Source organism: Dunckerocampus dactyliophorus, chromosome 12 (genome assembly GCF_027744805.1).
Source record: "Dunckerocampus dactyliophorus isolate RoL2022-P2 chromosome 12, RoL_Ddac_1.1, whole genome shotgun sequence".
In the NCBI taxonomy this organism is placed as follows: Eukaryota; Metazoa; Chordata; class Actinopteri; order Syngnathiformes; family Syngnathidae; genus Dunckerocampus; species Dunckerocampus dactyliophorus.
The window spans coordinates 25,820,159-25,840,699 of NC_072830.1; the positions used below are offsets into that span (position 1 = coordinate 25,820,159).

Sequence of the window (20,541 nt, forward strand, 5' to 3'; positions counted from 1 at the left end):
GTACGGTCCGTGCCTTGTTATTTGGGCTACAGTCTCGGTATGTTTTTTGTGCCCTTGTTTTATTAATTGGTTTTTAAAATGAAGCATGAAAATGAAATTGCAATCTATTGACAGGAAATTCTCCAATAAATCAAATTCTCCAATAAAAAATGAAAAATATTGATGTAAGATACAGAAAACTTGAAGGATGTGGAGGGCCACTCTGATGTGTATTTAAAGATGCTAAAGTCAATCCAGTGTAAGGCACTATATTGTCCTATAAGGTAGATACAGCAAGCGTTTTGTGATAAGTGACAAAGTGAATTAGTGCAGAACCTAATAATATATCAATATATAGAAATGTATATGTATATACTGTAAATATACATACAAGTACAGTACATATAGAAAGAACAAAGAACAAGCTACGAGTGGAAAATGGCCAATGGGCTGCACTTTGGACACCCCTGGTTTACAGTGTTGCTTTTTAGGAAGGTGCAAGAGCAATAGTAAGAGTTTGAACAGGGTGATGTGTATTTTAGTTTTTAGAAAAGTTGCTTACTTGAAGTGCAGCGTTAATATTGTAGTTGCAGTGTGCAGAACCGTCCTCATCTCTACTAACAAAGACAGCAGGCTGCTTTTATCGTATGCACTCATCTTTGTTTGTTTATGGAGGGCAAGTGTTCACAAACAGGACCTCAATGTCGAGGCCAGGTGGTGGGGAGCCCAGCAGGCACTTGGCTGAGGACATCCGCCGGATCCGAGTCGTATATAGTCGCGACGGTTGTCGCCTGTATACGATATATATACACTATATACTCTGTCCCCGGATCCCTTTTTTCTGCTTTTAGGCAGACTGTCCTTGACTTGAAATATGTATACATTGTGGAGGTGGATTGTCCCGTGCAGGGAGGACCAGTGCTTTTGCATCCTTATTATCATACATCGTTGCTATCTGTATTTTACTTTATTCTTTATATATTCCAAAGTTGAACACAGCCATCTTCAGGTACAATGTTAATTACAGTGGAGCCTCCGAGCCTTGTAAAGTTGGAGTTACAAATACATCTCAAAGGTCACACCAAAACTTGGAGGTTGATCCCTCAGCATGCCTGACGCCAGGCGAGACGACAGCATATGTTGTGAGACTTCAGCTCAGCGTGGATCTAAAGGATTAACTCCACAAGTGTGTCTTGCTTTTTCTACTTTTTCTGTGATACATTTCTTCCAGACACGACCGCGATAAATTAATTTCCTCGATATCGGATTCAGTGTTAATAAATGGAATGTTTTCCTAGTTAGAGCATAGAAAACATATTTATGACTTTCTAAATACGGTTTTAAACATTACTAGAGCCCTGTAGACATGAAATAACACGCCTATGGTCACCCTTACACTCCTGTTATTCATCGTTTACATCACATTGCGCAACTCTTATGCTGCAGGGACTCGAGATGGCTGCTAGCTAGCGAACTCTCCTCAAATGTATTTCTTCTAAAAATAATAAGACAAAAACTTACCACTTCCACATGGAATGGGAGGATAACTTTTTTTCACTCTATCATGACGGACATGCCATGGCTGACTTCATGACTTCATGCGCTGTTAAGGTCGTGTGATGTAAGTTACAGGTACTGACATGATTTTTCAGCTTTGCTTAAATATGTTCTATATTGTTTGGACGTTTTGTAAATTTTTTTTTTTTTAAAGCTAACTTTAAATTAGTAAAACGGCAAATTGCAAAACGACAATTTTGGTCGAAGCTTGTCAGAAGGGGGCGTTTCCCAAGTGACGTCAGCGCAGTTCGACATCTCAAGTAAGCAAAGATGAGAGAACGGACGAGATAGAAGACGTTTACAGTGATTATAGCAAAGATTTCAGCCACGTGTCATTCGTTGTTGAGGAGGAAGAAACATCTGGAAACATCTGAAATAGAGAACTTGCAGAACATGGAATTAAGCCGTATTTATTGGAACCACCGACTGATGCTGATATTTGTCTGATGCTGAGGTGGCAAAGACATGGAGATGAAGATTGGTCGGCTTCAAACACAAAATGGTCAGCGTAAATTACCTTGGAGTTGCTTATCCTTCCATTGTTGTTTTAAATCGGCTTCTTAATGAGAGTAAAGGGCTCTTTGGAGCCTTTTTTTATTGTGTCATATCTCAGTGAAAGTAAGTTTTATAACCTGTATAATGCTTTGAATGCTTGTCGCTATGGTGGCACGGTGTTGATAAGACTATATGATGATATATACGTAACTCATGGTTATTTCAGGGCTTTATACGCGCTATGTGCAACTTGCAACGCGCAGAGGAAACCGTTCTTAGAAGAGTCTTGAATATGTATGAATATGTATGAGTATGAATGAAGTAGATGACCAAAAAGTGAGTTTAAATGAAATGATGTATTATAAATGGTTGGGACAGGGGTAAGTGGAACCAAATCCAACACTTAAACAGCCAGAAAACAATTTAATAAACAGAAAACCACAGCATTTTTTCTAAGTCGCTGGGTTTTTTTTTTCTTGGAAAAAAGGAAAGAATATAATACTTCGAGTTCCTTGGGTAAAAGTTTATTAATCACTTCCAGGGTGGGTTTAACTCTTGGGAAGAGACCCTTAATCCATAATCCAAAAGCACAGTCCTACCAGCTCGCCACTTTGTTACAAAGTAGTCAATTCCAGTTTGTTTTGGGTACAAAATCAATTTGTATAAAAATAATGTAAATAAGACATGACTTCCTATGTTCTGTGGCAACTTTGACGCCTTTCTCCTCCTTTAGTCCTGTTGCTAGCTTCCTAGCATCCAAAATGCGTTTATACCGTACTTGGAAAGGTGTTTCTTCATAGCAGACTTCAGTGAAATGAACGCAAGGCGGTGGTCCATATCACATACACCGAAATTAGCACTTGCTTCGTTCTCCAGACAAGCTCTACTCGGGGCTGCTCACAGCATGTGTTAGCTTACAATGCACCGTTCTCGTCCACGGCGGGCAGCTCAGTCCCAGCTCTCCTGTGTGGTTCTGCTGGCAATCACAGCTGCACGCGGGGCTACCCGCAGCACGTGTCGGCTTAAAGCACTTTCGAGTGGCTATCGTACTTGCTTCGCTCATTGTAGTCTACCACCTCCGTCTTTTCCCAGTGCTTGGCAATACATCATATATTTTCTAATTTGGGTGACGACTTTAAAAGGTTTGAGCTCTGTTCTTTGAGACATGTTGGCATTTCAAGCAGCAACAAATGCAAAAACTCCCACAATAAGGCATTTCCATGAATTCTCCCATAAAGCATTGCCAGGAGCTTTGGAAGTGACTAACAGAAACAGTCATATTTGAAAATTTATCCCCAAAAGTGCTTTAAACATATCCTTTGACTGACACAGCACAACAGAAATATTCAATTAAGGCTTTTGCTCAAGTGTTTGCAATTATAGCTGATTAGCAGTGCTGGGAATGAGTGGGGGATACCACTCTTCATACTGAGACGATGATGATGAACAGATGCAACATAACGAGTGACAGATATGTCAATCAACCACATTCTGATCATGTGCTGTGGTCTAATCAGGAGAATAATTGACAACACCTGTCGGATGGACCGTGGCAGCACAAAAGGTGGTGTGATATGTTCTTTAAAAAGTGTTTCTTTTATTTATACACGCCTGAATGAAATGCTGGCAGATTGTAACCAGATTGTAAGTAGAGCGTGAAAATGCAAATGCTGTAATTGATTGAAAACTGTATTTAGTCCATGTCTACATGGACACGGGTATTTTCAAATAAGCACATTTGCATTTGCACGTCTGGTGTTTAAAAAGTTTCCCCATCCACACCGGTGGATCCCTATCCACATCAAAACACATTCGCTGACATTTTATAGCCGTAAAAAGCAATTACGACTGACTTGGTTGCATTACTAGTATAACACAATGTACAATGACGTGTCCGTTATCCTTAAAATCAGCACTCATTTACACGGAGCACAGGAAACACATCTTATCCTTAATCGCCCGTGTGTGGAAATGAAAGCAACACCTGGAAGTCAGTAACTTCATGACTCGTATTCTGTTGTTAAACAAGGTTTAAAAGCAAAAGATAATGTCGTGCATGTCTTATGGCACAAGCCAAAAAGTTCTGTTTTATCCGTCCATACACAAGCAGTTTTTGAAAATGTTCATCCAAAATTTCCAAAATCTTGAAGGACAAACCTACTGTATGTTTGCATGTGGACGGCAGGCTTTTGAAACGTCTGTGTGCGTGTGGACAAGGCCTAAATAAGGTTTAAAAACATGTAACACATTTCTTATCATACAAGCCAAAAAGATGTTTTTTTCCCATCGACAACCTCACGCACCCAAAACATGTCTTCCGAGTCACATACACAGTCGTAATACTTTCTTTTTTTAACCAGCCGTGATGTGACAAAGAGGATATCAATTATGTAAAGACGTCAAAAAGGTTCCCGGAGATGTGCTAGAAGGAGACATCGATTCTGACCACTTCACTGAACTGTAATGAGCAACACGACCCCTTTGTTGAAAATAACCAGGTATGTTTAAAGGGACTGGATGCAACTCGCTCCAAATTACATTTTTTGAAATATAACAACACCATGGCCGGCTAGCGTGTTATTAATAGTGGTTTTAAACGAAGCTCCACCAGTGCGGTTTGAGTTGTTTTTCATTCATGCTCTTTTCCTTGCTGTGCCTCCTTTGTTTGCCTGGCATCGCTCTTTTTTGTTCCTGTGTACTTGAGGATTTCTATTAAAGACTGTTTGCACTCGCTTTTTTTCGCTTTTGTCTCTTGGAATCCAAACTAGTGCTTCAGAGAACCTCACAGGCTTCACTCTGTCACGGTTTTTAAAAAATATCTTAATTAATCAATCATACTGTTTCATGGCTGACTACAGCCTATTATTAGTAAAAGAAAATATGCATCTTTAAACGGATTATACATATTTTTTTGCCAAATTAAGCATTTTCAAGCATAAAAATAGCTAAAGGAACTAAAATACAAATATAAGGCATTCAGACGTGATAATAGTACTCTACACTTGTCAGTAGCTGTCAGTAATGTTATTGTTATGTTTGGTGAGAAAAAAGAATCACCAGACTTGATCGTCGGAACAACCGGCTTTTATTATAGGTTTGAATTCTCTCACAAGGAGGCACAATAATCCCCAATAACTGTTGCAACCGTAACACACGCCAAGCTGAAACTCAACTCTGAACCCCCGACGCCACTTCCTGCCCATCCTGGTACTCAATTCCCCTAGGGAACACATACAGTGTATATAGCAACACACACAGGCACAGTCTTATTTATGCCTTAAACAGCGTGTCCATATGGGTGTTACTTCATATTTAGAGGGATCTAATGTTAAAAAACCTATTTAGAGGGTCATGAGCAGGGTTTCTATGCTCTAACTACAAGAATATTCCATTTAGCAATCAGGAATCCTACTTCGCGGAAATTCACTTGTCACGGTTGGGCCTGTAACCAATTGACCGCGATAAACGAGGGATCACTGTACATGTTTGTGGTGTGTACACAAACACAAAAGCAGTCTCGGAGAGATTATCGATAATTTGGGGTCATTTTGTGGTTATGATAGGCTATATATTCAATCATAGCTAACTTAAGCAGCTAAACTTTGCCAAATTGCTCTCATTAGCTGACAACAAACGTGTATTACGTCAGTGTAGCTTATATGCTGAAAGAAGGGAGAGTTGGGATATAATGCCTGTAATAGGTTTGAATGTTGGTGCCCTCTAGGCAGTTGGAGGAACCAGCTGCAGACAGTCCCTTTAACTTCACTTCTGGGCTTGCATTTAAGTATTCATTTTGTCAGATTTTTGTTGGGTGTTGCTGGGCTGCTGGGTGACATCCTATCTAGTGTTTTGGTCCGTTGGTGTAGTCGGTGTCCACACTTGCCTCACTCAGGCGTGGAGTCCGCTGGCTTGTTTTGTCAGGTCATTTTGGTCATGGACTGCCTTCACACTTGCCCTAACAAGCCGTACTAGTAGAGCAAATGGACTTTAGGACCAAAAATCACGAGTGTGAACGCACTCTTACAACTTTTGATCACCTGTTTGAGTTTAAATGTAGCTTTTAATTCTGCATTTTTTTTGTCTCTTTCTCCTGTTTCTTCTTTTTGCACAAAATGGTTATACTAATTGGTTTTACGATTTTGTTCAGGAGTTTGGAAGTTTTTTTTTGTTTGTTTGTTTGTGGGCTGGAGCCTTAATAACACAATGAGGGCTACAGTTGGACCTTGAACTACATAACAGACAGCCAAAGGTCTCAAGTGCAACATGTGGTTTCATGAAACATGCTGATAAGACGGCTCTTAGCTCTTGCACGTGCAGACTCACATTCGCGTTTTTGGAGATGAGGGGAGGTTGGGATTAACATCGTTTTGCATCGAGGAACTCGGTGAGGCGTTTACTGTGTGTCCGTGTGTGTGCAGGATTGTTGTCCTTTCAGCACCCGGGGTAGTGACGTGTTGCACTGTGCCGGGTTGTTGATGCTCCCATGTGCAGTGAACGTCTCTCGCTCTCTCTCTCTCTCTGTCTCTCTCTCTCTCTCTCTCTCTCTCTCTCTCTCTCTCTCTCTCCCTCGCTCCTCATGTCACCGCTCAAGTATCAGTTTCTCCACCAACCCTCCATTGCCCGTGTTAAAGAGGAGACAGCAGCTCCCCGAGAAGAGTCGGACACCGACGAAGAGGCGATAAAGCGAGGACGGCGCACACACACACACACACACACACACACACACACATCCATATAACGACACAGACTCTCTCTCCAACCACATCCCCCGCTCCCCAGCTGTTTGGGTCAGGATGCGCCATGGGACAAGCGTGCGGACACGCTCTACTCTGCCGTAGCCAGCCGCCATCCAGCGACATGTAAGTCAGTCAATACGGTGTGTGTGTGTGTTTTGTCTCGCTGCTACTTCCTCAGAGTGACCCAAGTACAGGCTATGGAGGCACGCGGCCCCTCGTGGTGCTGTAGTGTTGCATATGTGTGTGTGACATGCAGGCTTTCATTTTTCCCCACCACGTGAGTCGTGCAGACAGCTGTCAGTCCTCTCAACCCTTCACGTCACACCCCTCAAATATTCCCACAGCCCGCCTGGTATGTGACTGTAGTCTCCAACAGTTATAAACAAGTCCTATCAGCAGAATCCCCATCATGAGCAGAGTTTGAAATAACGGGAATATGTTTACGAAATAAGGCTCCTTATAGGACTTTAAGGCAGCCTTGTCAGTTTTTTTTCCAAATCCCAAAAGGTACAAGTTTGTTCCTAAACTGTGTTGGTCAAGTGTTAATGATACAAACCACCTCAGAGACACCCTATTCTACTTCCTATTAACTTTTTGTTATTTTCTTTTGACTTGACTACAGATAGATAAGCAATTATTATTCAGTTCTCAATAGTATTTCAATTCCAGGGGAAGTGTGAAAAAATTCTGTCTGAAAGTAATTGAGAACCGCTGTGCTAAGATGTTTAAGGAAAACTGCACTTTTTTTGCAATGTTGCCCATCATCCACAATCCTTATGTGAAACATGAACACATATTTCTTTCCCTTTCCCGTGCATTCTAACGAGAGAAAACGAGTTAGCATGAGCGAGCTAACATTGCACGTCATGGGAGGCATCTCTTTTGACTGTGAAGCCCTCTAAAAAAACATCTAACAGCATTTTATTGTTTTATATACACATGCTGTGATCATGAAGTAACAAGTACATTGATGATAACTTGTAATACTTACAGTATCTTGCAGAATCTGGATGATTTAAAACATTATCAAAACTTCTTTAGGCGCATTGATTTGCCATAGCCCACAGGAGCCAACGCTACTTCCGTCAACAAAGCAGCATAGAAACAGCGACGACACTTACAATGTCTGCTCTCATTGGGATGGCTGTGTCTTCCAGCACCAGACGTGTGCTCCAGTCCTCAGGTAAAAAATGCTGACGAGCAAACGAGGATCTTGTTGAGTCTTCGCAGCGAAATTGAGAGCCAGTAGTATCCACTCTTCCGTCTGTCCCGTTGCAGGGGCTTGAGGCGTGTGGCGCGGAGACGAGCGAGGATAAATGTAGTTTTTTGTGTCAGCTGCTCCAATAACAGTATCGGTGTAGCTTGGTTCATATGCAGGTCAGTTATGTCAATGGAACACTGTTTTTTGAGGGCTTTTTTGTGAGGGCTTTAGCATCAAAATAGGTACCTGCCATGATGTGCATTGTTAGCTGGCCATACTAACGTTTTCCCTCATTAGAACGCACAGAAAAGAGAAAGAAATATGTGTTCATGTTTCACATAAAGATTGTGAATGATGGGCAAAATTCTAAAAACAGTCAACAACATTCAAGTTTTCAACTTTTTTTCTTTTCAATGTGGCTGAAATTCTCCTTGATGTTTGATTTATGTATGGAATATTATATGGAATGGGCCCCCCCCGTGCTGCACTTGGGACACCCCTGTCCTAAAGAGCCGATGATACAACTCATATGTGGGGCTCGCCTGGACCATAATTCAATAACACAAACCACCACTGATAGCAGACGAATAAATGGTATCCAACACTTGTAACACTATCACTAAACATGTTACAAGAGTATTTTCGCAGCACCATATACTGTACTTAAGTCATTTTAAGGCATCCAGTGAACCTTCCACTCATCTTCTGTACCTTGTCCTATACTCATGAGAGTCACTGGCCTATCCCAGCTGACTTTGCGTGAGAAGCAGGATCCACTCTGGACTGGTCACTAGTCAATCACAGAGTGCATACAGAACCAACCACCGTTCACACTCACATTCGCACATATGGACAATTAACCTCACATGCATATTTTTGGAATGTGGGAGGAAGCTGGAGTACCCAGAGAAAACCCACGCACGCATGTAGAGAACATGCAACACTAGGCTGTTTGTACCGCGCCTGGGCTCACTTTGAGACTGCAAATCATGATTAATCAGCGAGTTTTTAGGGATTAAAAAAAGGGATTTTAAAACAGTTGATCTTATTTGGACATCATTTTTTGGCCAATTAACATTGCTTCATTCAAAAGTATGTATTTTATTGTCCATTCCTGCATATTATGCTACTTCCAATACAAAAAATGAGTACAAATTCATGTGAAAACCAAAGATAGTCAAGGTGCTAATATTTCTTCTTTCTTGCTTTTGTTTTGGCTCGTATAGCTTGTACATACTGTGTCCAAATGTATACGGATGTACGAGCACAGCATATGTGGCACCTGAATTTCCCTCACAGGAAAGTATATCTCTCTAGTTAGAAAAAAAATTAATACGGCAGCATTGTCTGCAATTAAAGTGCTGATTAGGGATGTAACAGTTACCGTTATTAATGATTAACCACGGTAAACCCCCAGCGGTTAGTCCTACCGTTTCAAATTAAAATAATTGTAAAACTGGGATTGATAACCGTACTTTGATAAACTCACGGATCAGTGACATTTCTAATTTCCTGGAGAAGCAGCCGTTATGTTACGCATCGCTCTCTCAAAGCACCAACTCTGATGCAAACAAAAGAGCTGGTGCCAATGTTGTTATCGGTATTGGTAATGATGTGCTGATACCGGTATTGCATATCGGTAAAAAAAAGCCAACATTGAGCATCTCCATATTAACCGATATACATCACAACATATAACTCACAAAGTTAAAACTCACTTCAAGTTCACTCATGCAAGAGTACGGTACATTCACCTCATGAAGACGTGTCATTTCATCGATGCCATTGCTCCGCTCGGACGTTATAAATGACAACCGCCACTTTGCTCAATACAAAATAAACCGAACGACTCGAAACAACACTCAAAACAATCCATGAAGTCAGAGAAATTGCAGTCATACTATACTATAGTGTACAAATGATGGCACGGGCAAACCGGCGTGTGAGCGCAGTTCAATGGATACCAGGAGAGAGAATCGTACCTGATGGTACAAATGGCTTTGTGTGAGTTTGCCCGAAGCCACACACATTTTCAGTGTGTGGACAGTGATGTGTGTTGCCACAAACAAACATTGCTGAACACCAGTGAGAGATACTGTGGGCCTGAAGCTTAAAAAGTGGACTGGTGAACGCGGAGAGCACTGTGGTCCACGGCCTTCGAGAGCACACATGCTTGATTTGCCTCCAGCACTGGCAGCCGACACAAAGCTTTAACTTGTGGGATAAATTCGAACTAGATTGTTACGTAGGTCTTCTCAAAATCTCAAAAACACACTCCAATGTCTCGTAGTGGAATAAGACCAACTTTTTTTCATTTGTTTTTACTTTCTGTAGGTGTACTCGCCATGTGTCCCAATACAGACATGGTGTCCATACACTATGGCATTGTTGAGTTGTTTATTTTGTTTATCTTGTTTATTTTGTGGGTCTGTTCCATTGTGTCTGCAGTGTCAAGGCAACACATTTAAAACAATGTTCAAGTGAAGCTCTCTTGTTTGAAGTTGTCCTGTGAAACACCTGCTCCTAAATGAAGGGAGGCATCTGCTGTGATTCAGGTGAGCTGCGGTGATCAAAGCGTGAGGCCGATCAAACGGCTTTCACACGCTGTAAATACAAAATGCTGATGGGCTTCCTCACAACATGGCTTGATGTCTCTATTCTAGGATTTTGAATACCCCCTGGCTTTCTCTCAGCTGCCCTAGATTTGCACACACACACACACATTTTGGGGTTACTGTATATCAAGTTCCAACCCCCACCGCCGAGCACATTTCCTAAGGAATAATGACGTCCGCCAGTTCTGACATACAATTAGTTTCAGTCGGTAGTCTTACCTGCTGCCTTTGAGCAGGAGTCGCTTTGACATGCAGACGCTGAAGGTCACAAGGAGAGATGCCGTTGCATTATTCCACCCGATGTTACGTATGCGGTATGTTGGGAATCCCCACAGCTGATGTGATGTTTTAATATTTCATGAGCTGCGTATGGTTTGTGGAGACGCAGCCGATTTGATGTATTTTCCTTCTCAGCCATGCAATTCTTCTCTCCTGCAGTAGTTGATTTTCGCACCGTGCATCTTAAAGTTTTATTTCAGTATTGGATTGCTCAGTTGTTGAATTGAGAGCCGGCTATTCATCGTCAAATGCATGCACAAATGTTTATGGTCTATGCTTGCTTGTCTAATTCTTTTAGCAGCAGTGCACTTTTGAACACATGTTCACACGTTCATGGTTGTGTTTCATCATCTGCGCTACCAACTGATGTTGTGCTCTTACGCCAATGAAATACCTCATAAAATATTATTATTTATTGGATGATGAATGCTGGCAAGCCCCTTCCATCCGAACATACACGCACACACGCACACACACGTTTAACCTGACTCCTGATGAGTGAGCGTGTGTGTGTGTGCGTGTGCGTGTGTGTGTGTGAGTGTATTTGACAGCGGAAGAAAATATGCTGACATAGCTGTGTGTTATCATCAGTAATGGGCTCATCAATACTAAAATATTCAGAGACAGAAAAGTGACAGAGCGGGAAGAGGCAGATAAGTGAAAGCAAAGAGGAGAGAGCGGAGGACCTCAAGGCATTTGTGTGCGTATTTGCACATCTTTTTAGCCAGCGAATCAACAGCATATGATTCAATGAAAACATCTAGAAAACTTGACTTGTATAAGGTCAGTGAAAATTGCCACTTTCCAGTCCAGGGTGTACCCTGCCTCTCGCCCGAAGTCAGCTGGGATAGGCTCCAGCATACCCCGCGACCCTAATGAGGACAAGCAGCATAGAAGATGGATGGGTGGATGGAAAATTGCCATTTTATGATGTTTTTGACTTTTTAACATAGCAATTAGATTGATATAGATCGTCACATGACACTCTAGCAGGGTTTCTGCTACATGTAATTGATATATTGAAATAAAAGCTGCTACATCTTAAAAATGAGGATTTTTAAACTTGAACTTGAAAACAATTTTAAGTAATATTGTATGAATGGATAAATATGCCATATAGATACATATATAGATTATTATTTATGCACATATTGACCACACTTAGTTTGAAAACAATGTAAAAATACTATAAAAATGTTTCACTGTGCTTTATTTTGATAAACATGCACCAGAATTGCCTGTCTGCCCTGTGGGCACGTGCGCATGTGTGACCAGATAAAAGTACGTGACCCGTCTTGAGTTGACGTTCACTTTGTTCCTTATTAGCGTGAGAATGAAAAATCAAAATGAATGAGACGTAGTTGATAAAATGTGGAGTCAGTTGACAACAGCTCGTCACGGGCTAAGCCAGCGTGTGTCATCACTCACATTTCAATCTCGACTTGGACTTTCAGGCATCTTTGTTTACACATTTTTACACATCTGGCGGCAGCTAGCTAGCTCGTTTTTGTCCCACGTTTTTTAGCTCTTTTTTTCTTCTGGACCAGAATATTCCTATAAACAGACATGCCCCCTTCGATTATATTTGAGAACTGTAATGAACGAAACATCACAGGGTCCCATTTTTGTGCAGCTCTCTGAAGTCAATTGGCCATTCTCACCATGGTTGCCAAGCGATCAAGTGTTCGTCCATCCTCCTCGTCTTTATCAACACTCGTGTCCTCTTCTTCCTCATCCTCGCTTGGTGGCTTCGTCAGTGAGCGGTTGTGAGTGGGCATCAATCAGGGCATTCATGTCATCAGGAGTCATATCATTAAAGCATTAAAGTCATGTCGTCAACACTGGGTTTTGTCGGGGAGAAACAAACATACAGCACTAAAGGGCCACACTGCTAGCGGTCCAACTCTGATGTAAATTAGGCAGTCCCTACAGGCCAATCGAGACGCAGAACACAATGTGTGTTCTCCCTTAGCGAATCAGGACGCAGAACACAATGCGTGTTCATACAGTGTAAAAAAAAACAAAACATGCTACGCTGTAAAAAATTGCACACAAAAAAAACCCGTGTAACAGCGAGTCCGCATAAAGTGAACCGCGTTGTAGACAGGAAACTCTGTATTTAAATTGATCTTTCATTTTGTTAATTGTGTTATTTGAAACTAAAAAATATATTACTGAACAGTTATTTTCCCATCTATTCATATGACTCTAACACAGGCATCAAATTAAATGTAGGTTTGTGTCAAATAGTAGAAAATGTACTAGTCACATAGTACGATTGGACTAAATAGTGGCTCGACATTTTTGACTCTCATTCAAAGTGCTCTCGGCAGCTTTGCCATGTTGTTGGTTCATGTTCTGTTGGTTGTTGAAAAATGCTAAATAAATAAGTTAATAAATAAGTCATAAAATTTGTTATTTGTCATAATAAATTGGTGTCACTGGCACTTTAAAGGTAGAAAAGGCCTTAACAAGTCCACATATCATTTTTCATCAATGGTATAATTGAATATTTAGCCACCGAATTGTAACCTGCCCTTTTCAATCACACATAGTTCCACTTTCTGGAAACAGGGCTTAGTGAACATTGTCCATTCTGTGAACTTGTCATTGCAGTGTTGCTTTGCATCAGTGTTGAGACACAAAGTACCACTTGTGATACAAGAAGGCAATAATGTATTCTCAGCAGAGCAAATAGAAGCCCTTTTGGCAACTATTGTGTGTTCGGAAACTGTCAGGTGTCTGGAAAATCGGGCTTTTGATGAAGTGAAGGAGCGAGTCAACCGCAGCTCCCACAGAGCCTTGAAAACAAACAATCCAAGCGGGTAACAGCAGATGGATGATTTGCGTTGCTAAACTTTTTTTGTTGATGGAATTTAAATGAGCATGTTTGCAGATTGAAGTGTGTATGAAGAAGAACTCAATTCCACAGAAATAAATGTGGATTTTATAAACCTAATTCAGAAAGCAAATAGAACATAGCTCGAACGTAGCCCTGAATACTTTTGGCTCCTTTCCGTTCACGTTTCACTTGTGGCCAATGTCTAACTGATATCACACATAGCTGAGAGTTATGCAATGTTGGTTGGATATGCAGGAATCCGTTGTTTAACACAGTTAATTGGTTCCAGACCCGACTGTGGTAAGTGAATTTTCGCAAAGTAGGAGTCCTTATTCATACATTGAATGTTTTTGTAGTTAGAGCATAGAAGACCAGATGACAACCTTCTAAATTGGGTTTTTAACATCATTAGAGCCCTCTAGACATGAAATAACTCAGGTTTTCCCATAGGATGTTTTGAAGCTGTGGTGGTGGGCTGCATGGGAGGGCGGACTCCCGCTGCTCTGTCGCGCCGCTGCTGCGTCTTTCTGTTATTATGATTAAAAACTATTTTTATTACTTATTGATTCATTTATTTATTTACCGATTCCGGTGCGTGTTTGTCAAAATAAAATGCAGTGAAACATTTTTATGATATTTCAAATTGTTTTCAAACTAACTGTGGTCAATACAGTATGTGTGTAAATGAATAAGATATATATGTGTTTATATTGATATGTATCTATATAGCGCATTCATACAGCATTTTGCATCGTTTGCAAGTTTAAAAAAAAATCCTGCATTTTTAACATGTGGCGACTTTTATTTTGGTGTGGCAATGTGCCACGATCAATTAATTACATGTAGTGGAAACTCCTGCATAGTCACCTTTACGCTCGTATTCCCCAATGTAGCAGACATAATAAGAGAAAATAACACATAATATCAAGTCACACATTAGCATTAGGAGTGTTCCTTGTTGTTGTTTCGGTTTCCGGACCCTAGTACTTCCTGCGGTGGCCAGTGTCTCATCAGTGAAACATAATGTAACACGTCTGTGTAGGCTCTCAGTCGTACAAAAATTAGTGCATCCTAAAGACAAGGCTCCAAACCAGAAACAGAGCAATGTGGTCTATTCCATCCACTGTAAAGATGAGGAATGCAAAGAGCACTACATTGGGGAAACTAAGCAAATGCTCCAAAAAAGGCTTTATCAACATCGCAGGGACAATGCTAGTGGTCCTCAATCAGCAGTACATCTACACCTGAAAGCTACCAATCACTCTTTTCAGGACAGCGAGGTAAAGATTTTGGCCAAAGAAAACAGATGGTTTGAAAGAGGAGTAAAGGAAGCTATTTTTGTCAAACAACAGAACCCATCATTGAATCGGAATGGTGGTTTGAGGTTCAATTTGGACCCTGTGTTCAGCAGGTTACTGAGACCAAAACCCACAGCTCTTAGTCTTGCAAATGAGGTGAAGGCAGGGCCGAGCCAGAACAATAGATGCTAACAAGCCAGTATCAGAGTCGTTCATACCCAATTCAGGGAGCGACACTTCCCTTTTATCGTAGGTGTGAATAACAGGATAGGATTATACCACTGCTCCGCCCAGGCTTAGTGTAACGAACCAATAGGAGGAGGGTGTTGGCACACCAATTCCGCCCACTCTTACTGTATTTAAGGCCTAAGCTACCAGCACTTATTAGTTTGCTGACGAAGCTCTTCGGATGAGGAGCGAAACGTCCGACACCTTCTACACAGAAGTACAGATGACGTCTCAAGAAGCCTTTTCCTCCATAATGTAACACCCAATGTTACTCACTCATTCTACATTGATCACTGGGACCAGTGTAGAATACTACATAGCACAACGTGTCTTTCGCTATGTTGTGTGACTGCCTTACATTTGTATTTTGGTTCATTTAGCCATTTTTTAAATATGGAACATTTGCTTTTTTATGCATATTTTTAACTAATAATAGGCCGCAACGCAACCACAAAACCGTGATCATTTATTAATTATTTAAGTTTTTAAAAAGTGTGACCACTGTGATGACTTGACATGGCAAAAAGGCAGCACAGTGGCTTATTGTTTACTATGTTGCTTCACACTCGAGAGATCAAGGGTTTGAATCGCCTCTCTGTGTGAGTTTGCATGTTCTCCCTGTGCGTGCATAGGTTTTCACCTGGTATTCCGGCTTTCTCCCACATTCCAAAAACATGCATGCTAGGTTATGTGGCGCATCTAAATTGTCCGTGAATGTGAGTGTGTATGGTTATTGGTGAATATGTGGCATGTGCAGGGGCGGAGCTACGCGGTGGCCACCCTTGGTCACTGTCCGGCCACCCCAGGGGCTGGGGGAAAGTTTTGACAAACGCGGCTCTGTGGTGCAGAATATTAGTTCAGCCTAACGGCTCTGTCCGCTTGGACGCATTTCACTGCAGCACACAACTTTCCGTGGGAGAGCAGAAGAGAGCTGCCTATGTTGTGGAGGAGCTGTCAATAAAATCCCTTCTTACATGAACTGCAAGTGTTAGTAAGTAATGGTAAGTTTTCTATGATTACTTTGGTCGTTTCCGGTCAAGTTTTCTCACTATGTTGACTTTGACTTAAATTCTGAAGCGTGATTCAGCACATAAATCTGTTCATATTGGAAGCTCTCTGCAGCAGCATGAGTCGGCATGTAAACCAAGGAGTCGAGAGTTAAAACAGGACTGCCGATCGGCAAACACTTCCGTATTATGCCCTGCGCGGAAGGCAGAATCCAGTAACTATGTACTGAAAACATGCCCTTGGCAGCCTGCTCAGCTATTATTTGCTCTAATAGACGGTCCCAAACTTTTGGACGGCCACCGGCCACTCTCCGGCCACCCCACTGGCCATCTAGACAATTCAGGTATCAACTTATTGCCACCCTTGTGTGAGTAATAGTTGTGTGTTTTTGCTTCAAGTATGGAAACAAGTTTGGAAGGAAGGAAATAGTGAAGCACGGGTAGCTTTTTTCAATTTGACTGTATTTTTTTTTTTTTGACAAAATGACTGTCCACGGAGACACTGCTCTCACTAATGCATGTCTTAGCTTGTGATGTCAGCCATTTTTTTATCCAGTCAAAAATGATCCCACTGTAGTACTGTGGATGGTTTGATATGGCACAACTTGCATATCTATATGCTACAAAAGCGTCTCCACAACAGAAGTTTCTGATAAGGCAGCGTTTTTCAAAGTGTGCCCCCCTTCAAAGAATATAATATATATTATAATTGGGGGCCTTCTTAGAAGATGGATTCAGTTATGGGGCCTCTACTGATAGGCTTGTATTTGAAGTCAAAGGAAGGAAGTGGATGCAGTCCCTTAAATGAAAGCCAACAAGCATTTAAAGTGAAATTAAATTGCAGTTTAAATGGCAGTTAAGTCAGTAGATTTGGCTAAATGGTATATACAGCAGCTGTTCCTGATGGGCGTCCGTTTCACCTTCCAAGCAGCCCTTTACAGTATATGTTAACAAGATATTGTGATACAGCCTGTTAATATTAAAATATTTTGTTCCCAGACAGAGGTTGGTCCTTGGATCAATAATAAATGACTACAGCACATCACCAAGGCTCTCAACTAGTTTGCATTGTCATCATGTTTGCTACGGAGATCCTCACAGACCTTTGCTATGGCAGTTCCTCCATGCACCATTATTCTGATCAATACTTTCAAGATATTTCTTACAATAAATAATTGGGGTGTCGCGAGATCTCGCGAAAAGATTTTTTGTTAAGAAAAAAACTCTCGCGATAATAAATAAAATAAACAAAAATGAAAATGAACTTGATAATTTTCCATATATTGTTTTCCTTGTCTCTCTTTTGATTGGGTTGCTGTGGACGTTCTCAATGAAGTGTAGATGATTATTGTGTCTTATTTGTTTGGCAGTTGGCAAACAATCTCTAATGTGCATTACCACCTCTTACAGGGCCGGAGGAGAACAGTTATTGGCAAGTCTCTGCCATTTTTCATGCATATTTTTCTGGTTAGTGCCTTTGTTCTTGACTTTTCGCTGCATTACTTCAGTAGTCCTTTTTATCTGGCTTTCAATTCCAGTTTCACTTGACATCAGTTTTAATATTCAGGTAATATTGTGTAATTTATAACTGTAAAAAAAAAAAAAAAAAGTACATGTACAATCATTCGATTTGGTAGAGATCTATGCTCGACTGTGTGCCGTTTTTGTTTTGAGTTTGCTCATTTTCTTGCTGCTGTCAGGCGTGCTCTTCTGCAAACTGTGTTTATTTGAGCTACGCGGTTTCTATTGTGGGTTCAGCACAAAAATAGACCACCCTCACCAGCCCACCACCAAATGACTTTGACAACTGACTACAGTATTTTGAGCAAAGGAGCTAGAATTACATTTCAGCAACAGGTTTATGGTGTGTTTGAGTCAAGAGGGAAGGCTAGCATTAAGTAACGATTATGCAGTCATGACTGGAATAACAAGGAATTAAAGCAGATCAATAATCTGTTGTGTGTGTGTGTGTGTGTGTGTGTGTGTGTGTGTGTGTGTGTGTGTGTGTGTGTGTGTGCATGTGTGTGTAAGAGAGAGCCTGGAGGTGTGACCGGGAAATGAGGTGGACGGCTTGCAGCATCCCGAAGCTTAGCACCTGTCAGATTGCTTATCTGTATGGACTGTTGACATTGTCACGCACGCACACACACACACACGTGTTGGTGTATATCTGTGACTGTATGCTTGTGTGCATGAGTGCATTTCTCTTAATTAAATAGACAGCAACAACTACAGTATGTGTCTAACTGGCTTTAGGAGGGTTTGTTAGCATATGCTGCTGGTTGCATGTAATATGTTGTGACTGGCATAAATACAACCTTCATTTATTTATACAAATGGCATCAAGCAGTTTGTATGCATGCATGTGAACCTTGATCGGCAGTTGTATGTTTCATTCAATAGCGCTTTTTGAGTAAATGCTTTAATATAATATAAACATGGTGTTATCTGGTAAAGAGACAAACAAAGTTTGACCTGTGGCTTCAAAACATGCTGCTTGTGTGTATGCGTGTGTGTTTTGTTATTTTTGTGATACAGCAATACCTCATTGCTTCATGTTGGAGGTCAGTTCAGTGTTGCTCTTTGAACGGGAACAAATTACTGTAGGTTACAATATTTTAGTCTGGAAAACCGAGAGGGTCAAAGAGCTTTTTGCTTGCCTGGTTGTTTTTGCAAATGATTTACAATTAATATTTGCTGACGCAGCTGCTGATAACAAACAATGGTTACAAATGACAGACACTATCTGGAAAACAATATTTAATTTCAGTCAAAGAAGCACTAAAACCCTCGACCAATGTGATTGCAATCAAAGGGATAGCAACTGCCAACTTCTCTTTTTATTTCATTTGTTTCACTTTTGGAATAGCTTTTTGTTGTATTACCTACTTTTACAGTTTGTGTACATGTGCTTGTGTTTGTCCCCCGTAGAGTTTGTTGCAGCCTATGCACAGTTTGCATTGACTGGATCATTTAAAAAATGTTCTTCTCCTTGTTTTTCTTGCATGCGAGACTTTTTTGAGCCTTGCAGGTTCACTGTGAGCTGGGGATTAGCCTACTGCTTTTTGAGGCTGTGGTGGTTGGCTTTTGCCGTGCTCAGTTTCAAACTCCAGTACTGACCCTTGAGGCACCCTGTTTTTGAGACATCATGGGCGGTTGGTCTGACCGTTGCTTGTTTTAAGGACAAAGCTGTGGTTTGACAGGATGTTGGCAATGAACTGCACAAGGTTGCGGACTGGGATGAGTCCGTAATAGTTTCAGGATCTGGCCCTGGTGTCATAGGCGGCAGTCAGGTGGACCAGGATGGCTCCAGCGTTCTGCCGTTGTTCGAACGCTGCTTCAATTGCATTTGTGAGTTTCACATTCTGGTGTACAGTGCCTCGGTGGAAGCCTGCCCAGGGAGCTTGGGGACAATGACAGGTTCAAGACTGTCAAGGAGGAGTCGTGCTTGAGGGGGTCACAGAGGAGTGAAATAGGACGCTAAAGAGACAGAAGCAGCACAGCTTTTTATTGTGATTATTCTAAACCTGTATCATCTCCCCCCCCCCCGGAGGGACGGGATGCCCCCGCAAAATATAAAGGTGGGGGAGACACTGGTTGATGTTACCATCGTTGTGCTGGTGTCTTTTATTTCGTGGTGGTGTTGTTGTTGTGGTTCTCCATATTCTCTAGCTGATTGCACAAAGTGCCTGTGTGTGTCCCTGACTCTTACCCTGCCTGCAGGGCTTTTTGTTATCGATTGTGCCTATTGATTGACTCACACAGAGATAAAGCCACTGACAGGGTGTTACTGTGGCATTTGGAACATTCGGAGGCATTGTGATGCCTACAGTTACACAATATACAGGCTGATTGAACAGCAACCGGCTATTTTTACGTACTCTATATTATTTTCTATATAAATTCTATATTCTATGCACTCTATATAATTTTGTTCTCTATTTTTTTTGTTTGTTCTTAAATATTCATCTTAAATGGCCCGTTATCAGTGCTTGGGAGAATGTTGGAAGATTTTCTCATGCACATTTCCATGCACCCTCCACATTTTGCTGTTGTTCATTGTGAGATTGATGGGTCATCGTGGTCCATAGGAGTGGCCAGCCAGGAATCCCGACTTAACAACCTGTGACTTTTGTCTTTGGGGTTGGTCTTAGGGGTGTCCTGATCCAACATTAATATCGGTTCGATATTGGCAAAATACAGTATCAGATTACACTGGCCTACATCTAAAATCTCCAATATTGGCACACCGGTACAAGCAGTCCATTCCCGACGCCAACCCAGCACTGCTGTCCAGAAACGCC

The 20,541-nt window shown here is 41.4% G+C and overlaps 1 protein-coding gene across 1 annotated transcript in view; it reads left to right on the forward strand.

Moving 5' to 3' along the window:
- Positions 1–6,612: 6,612 nt before the first annotated feature.
- The window catches only part of LOC129191563 (cGMP-dependent 3',5'-cyclic phosphodiesterase), a 166,773-nt gene continuing 152,844 nt past the window's right edge, over positions 6,613–20,541 (forward strand). Inside the window, exon 1 of the mRNA XM_054795020.1 lies at positions 6,613–6,890. Coding sequence (XP_054650995.1) covers positions 6,832–6,890 — 59 coding nt within the window. The 5' untranslated portion in view covers positions 6,613–6,831. The remainder of the gene's footprint in view (positions 6,891–20,541) is intronic.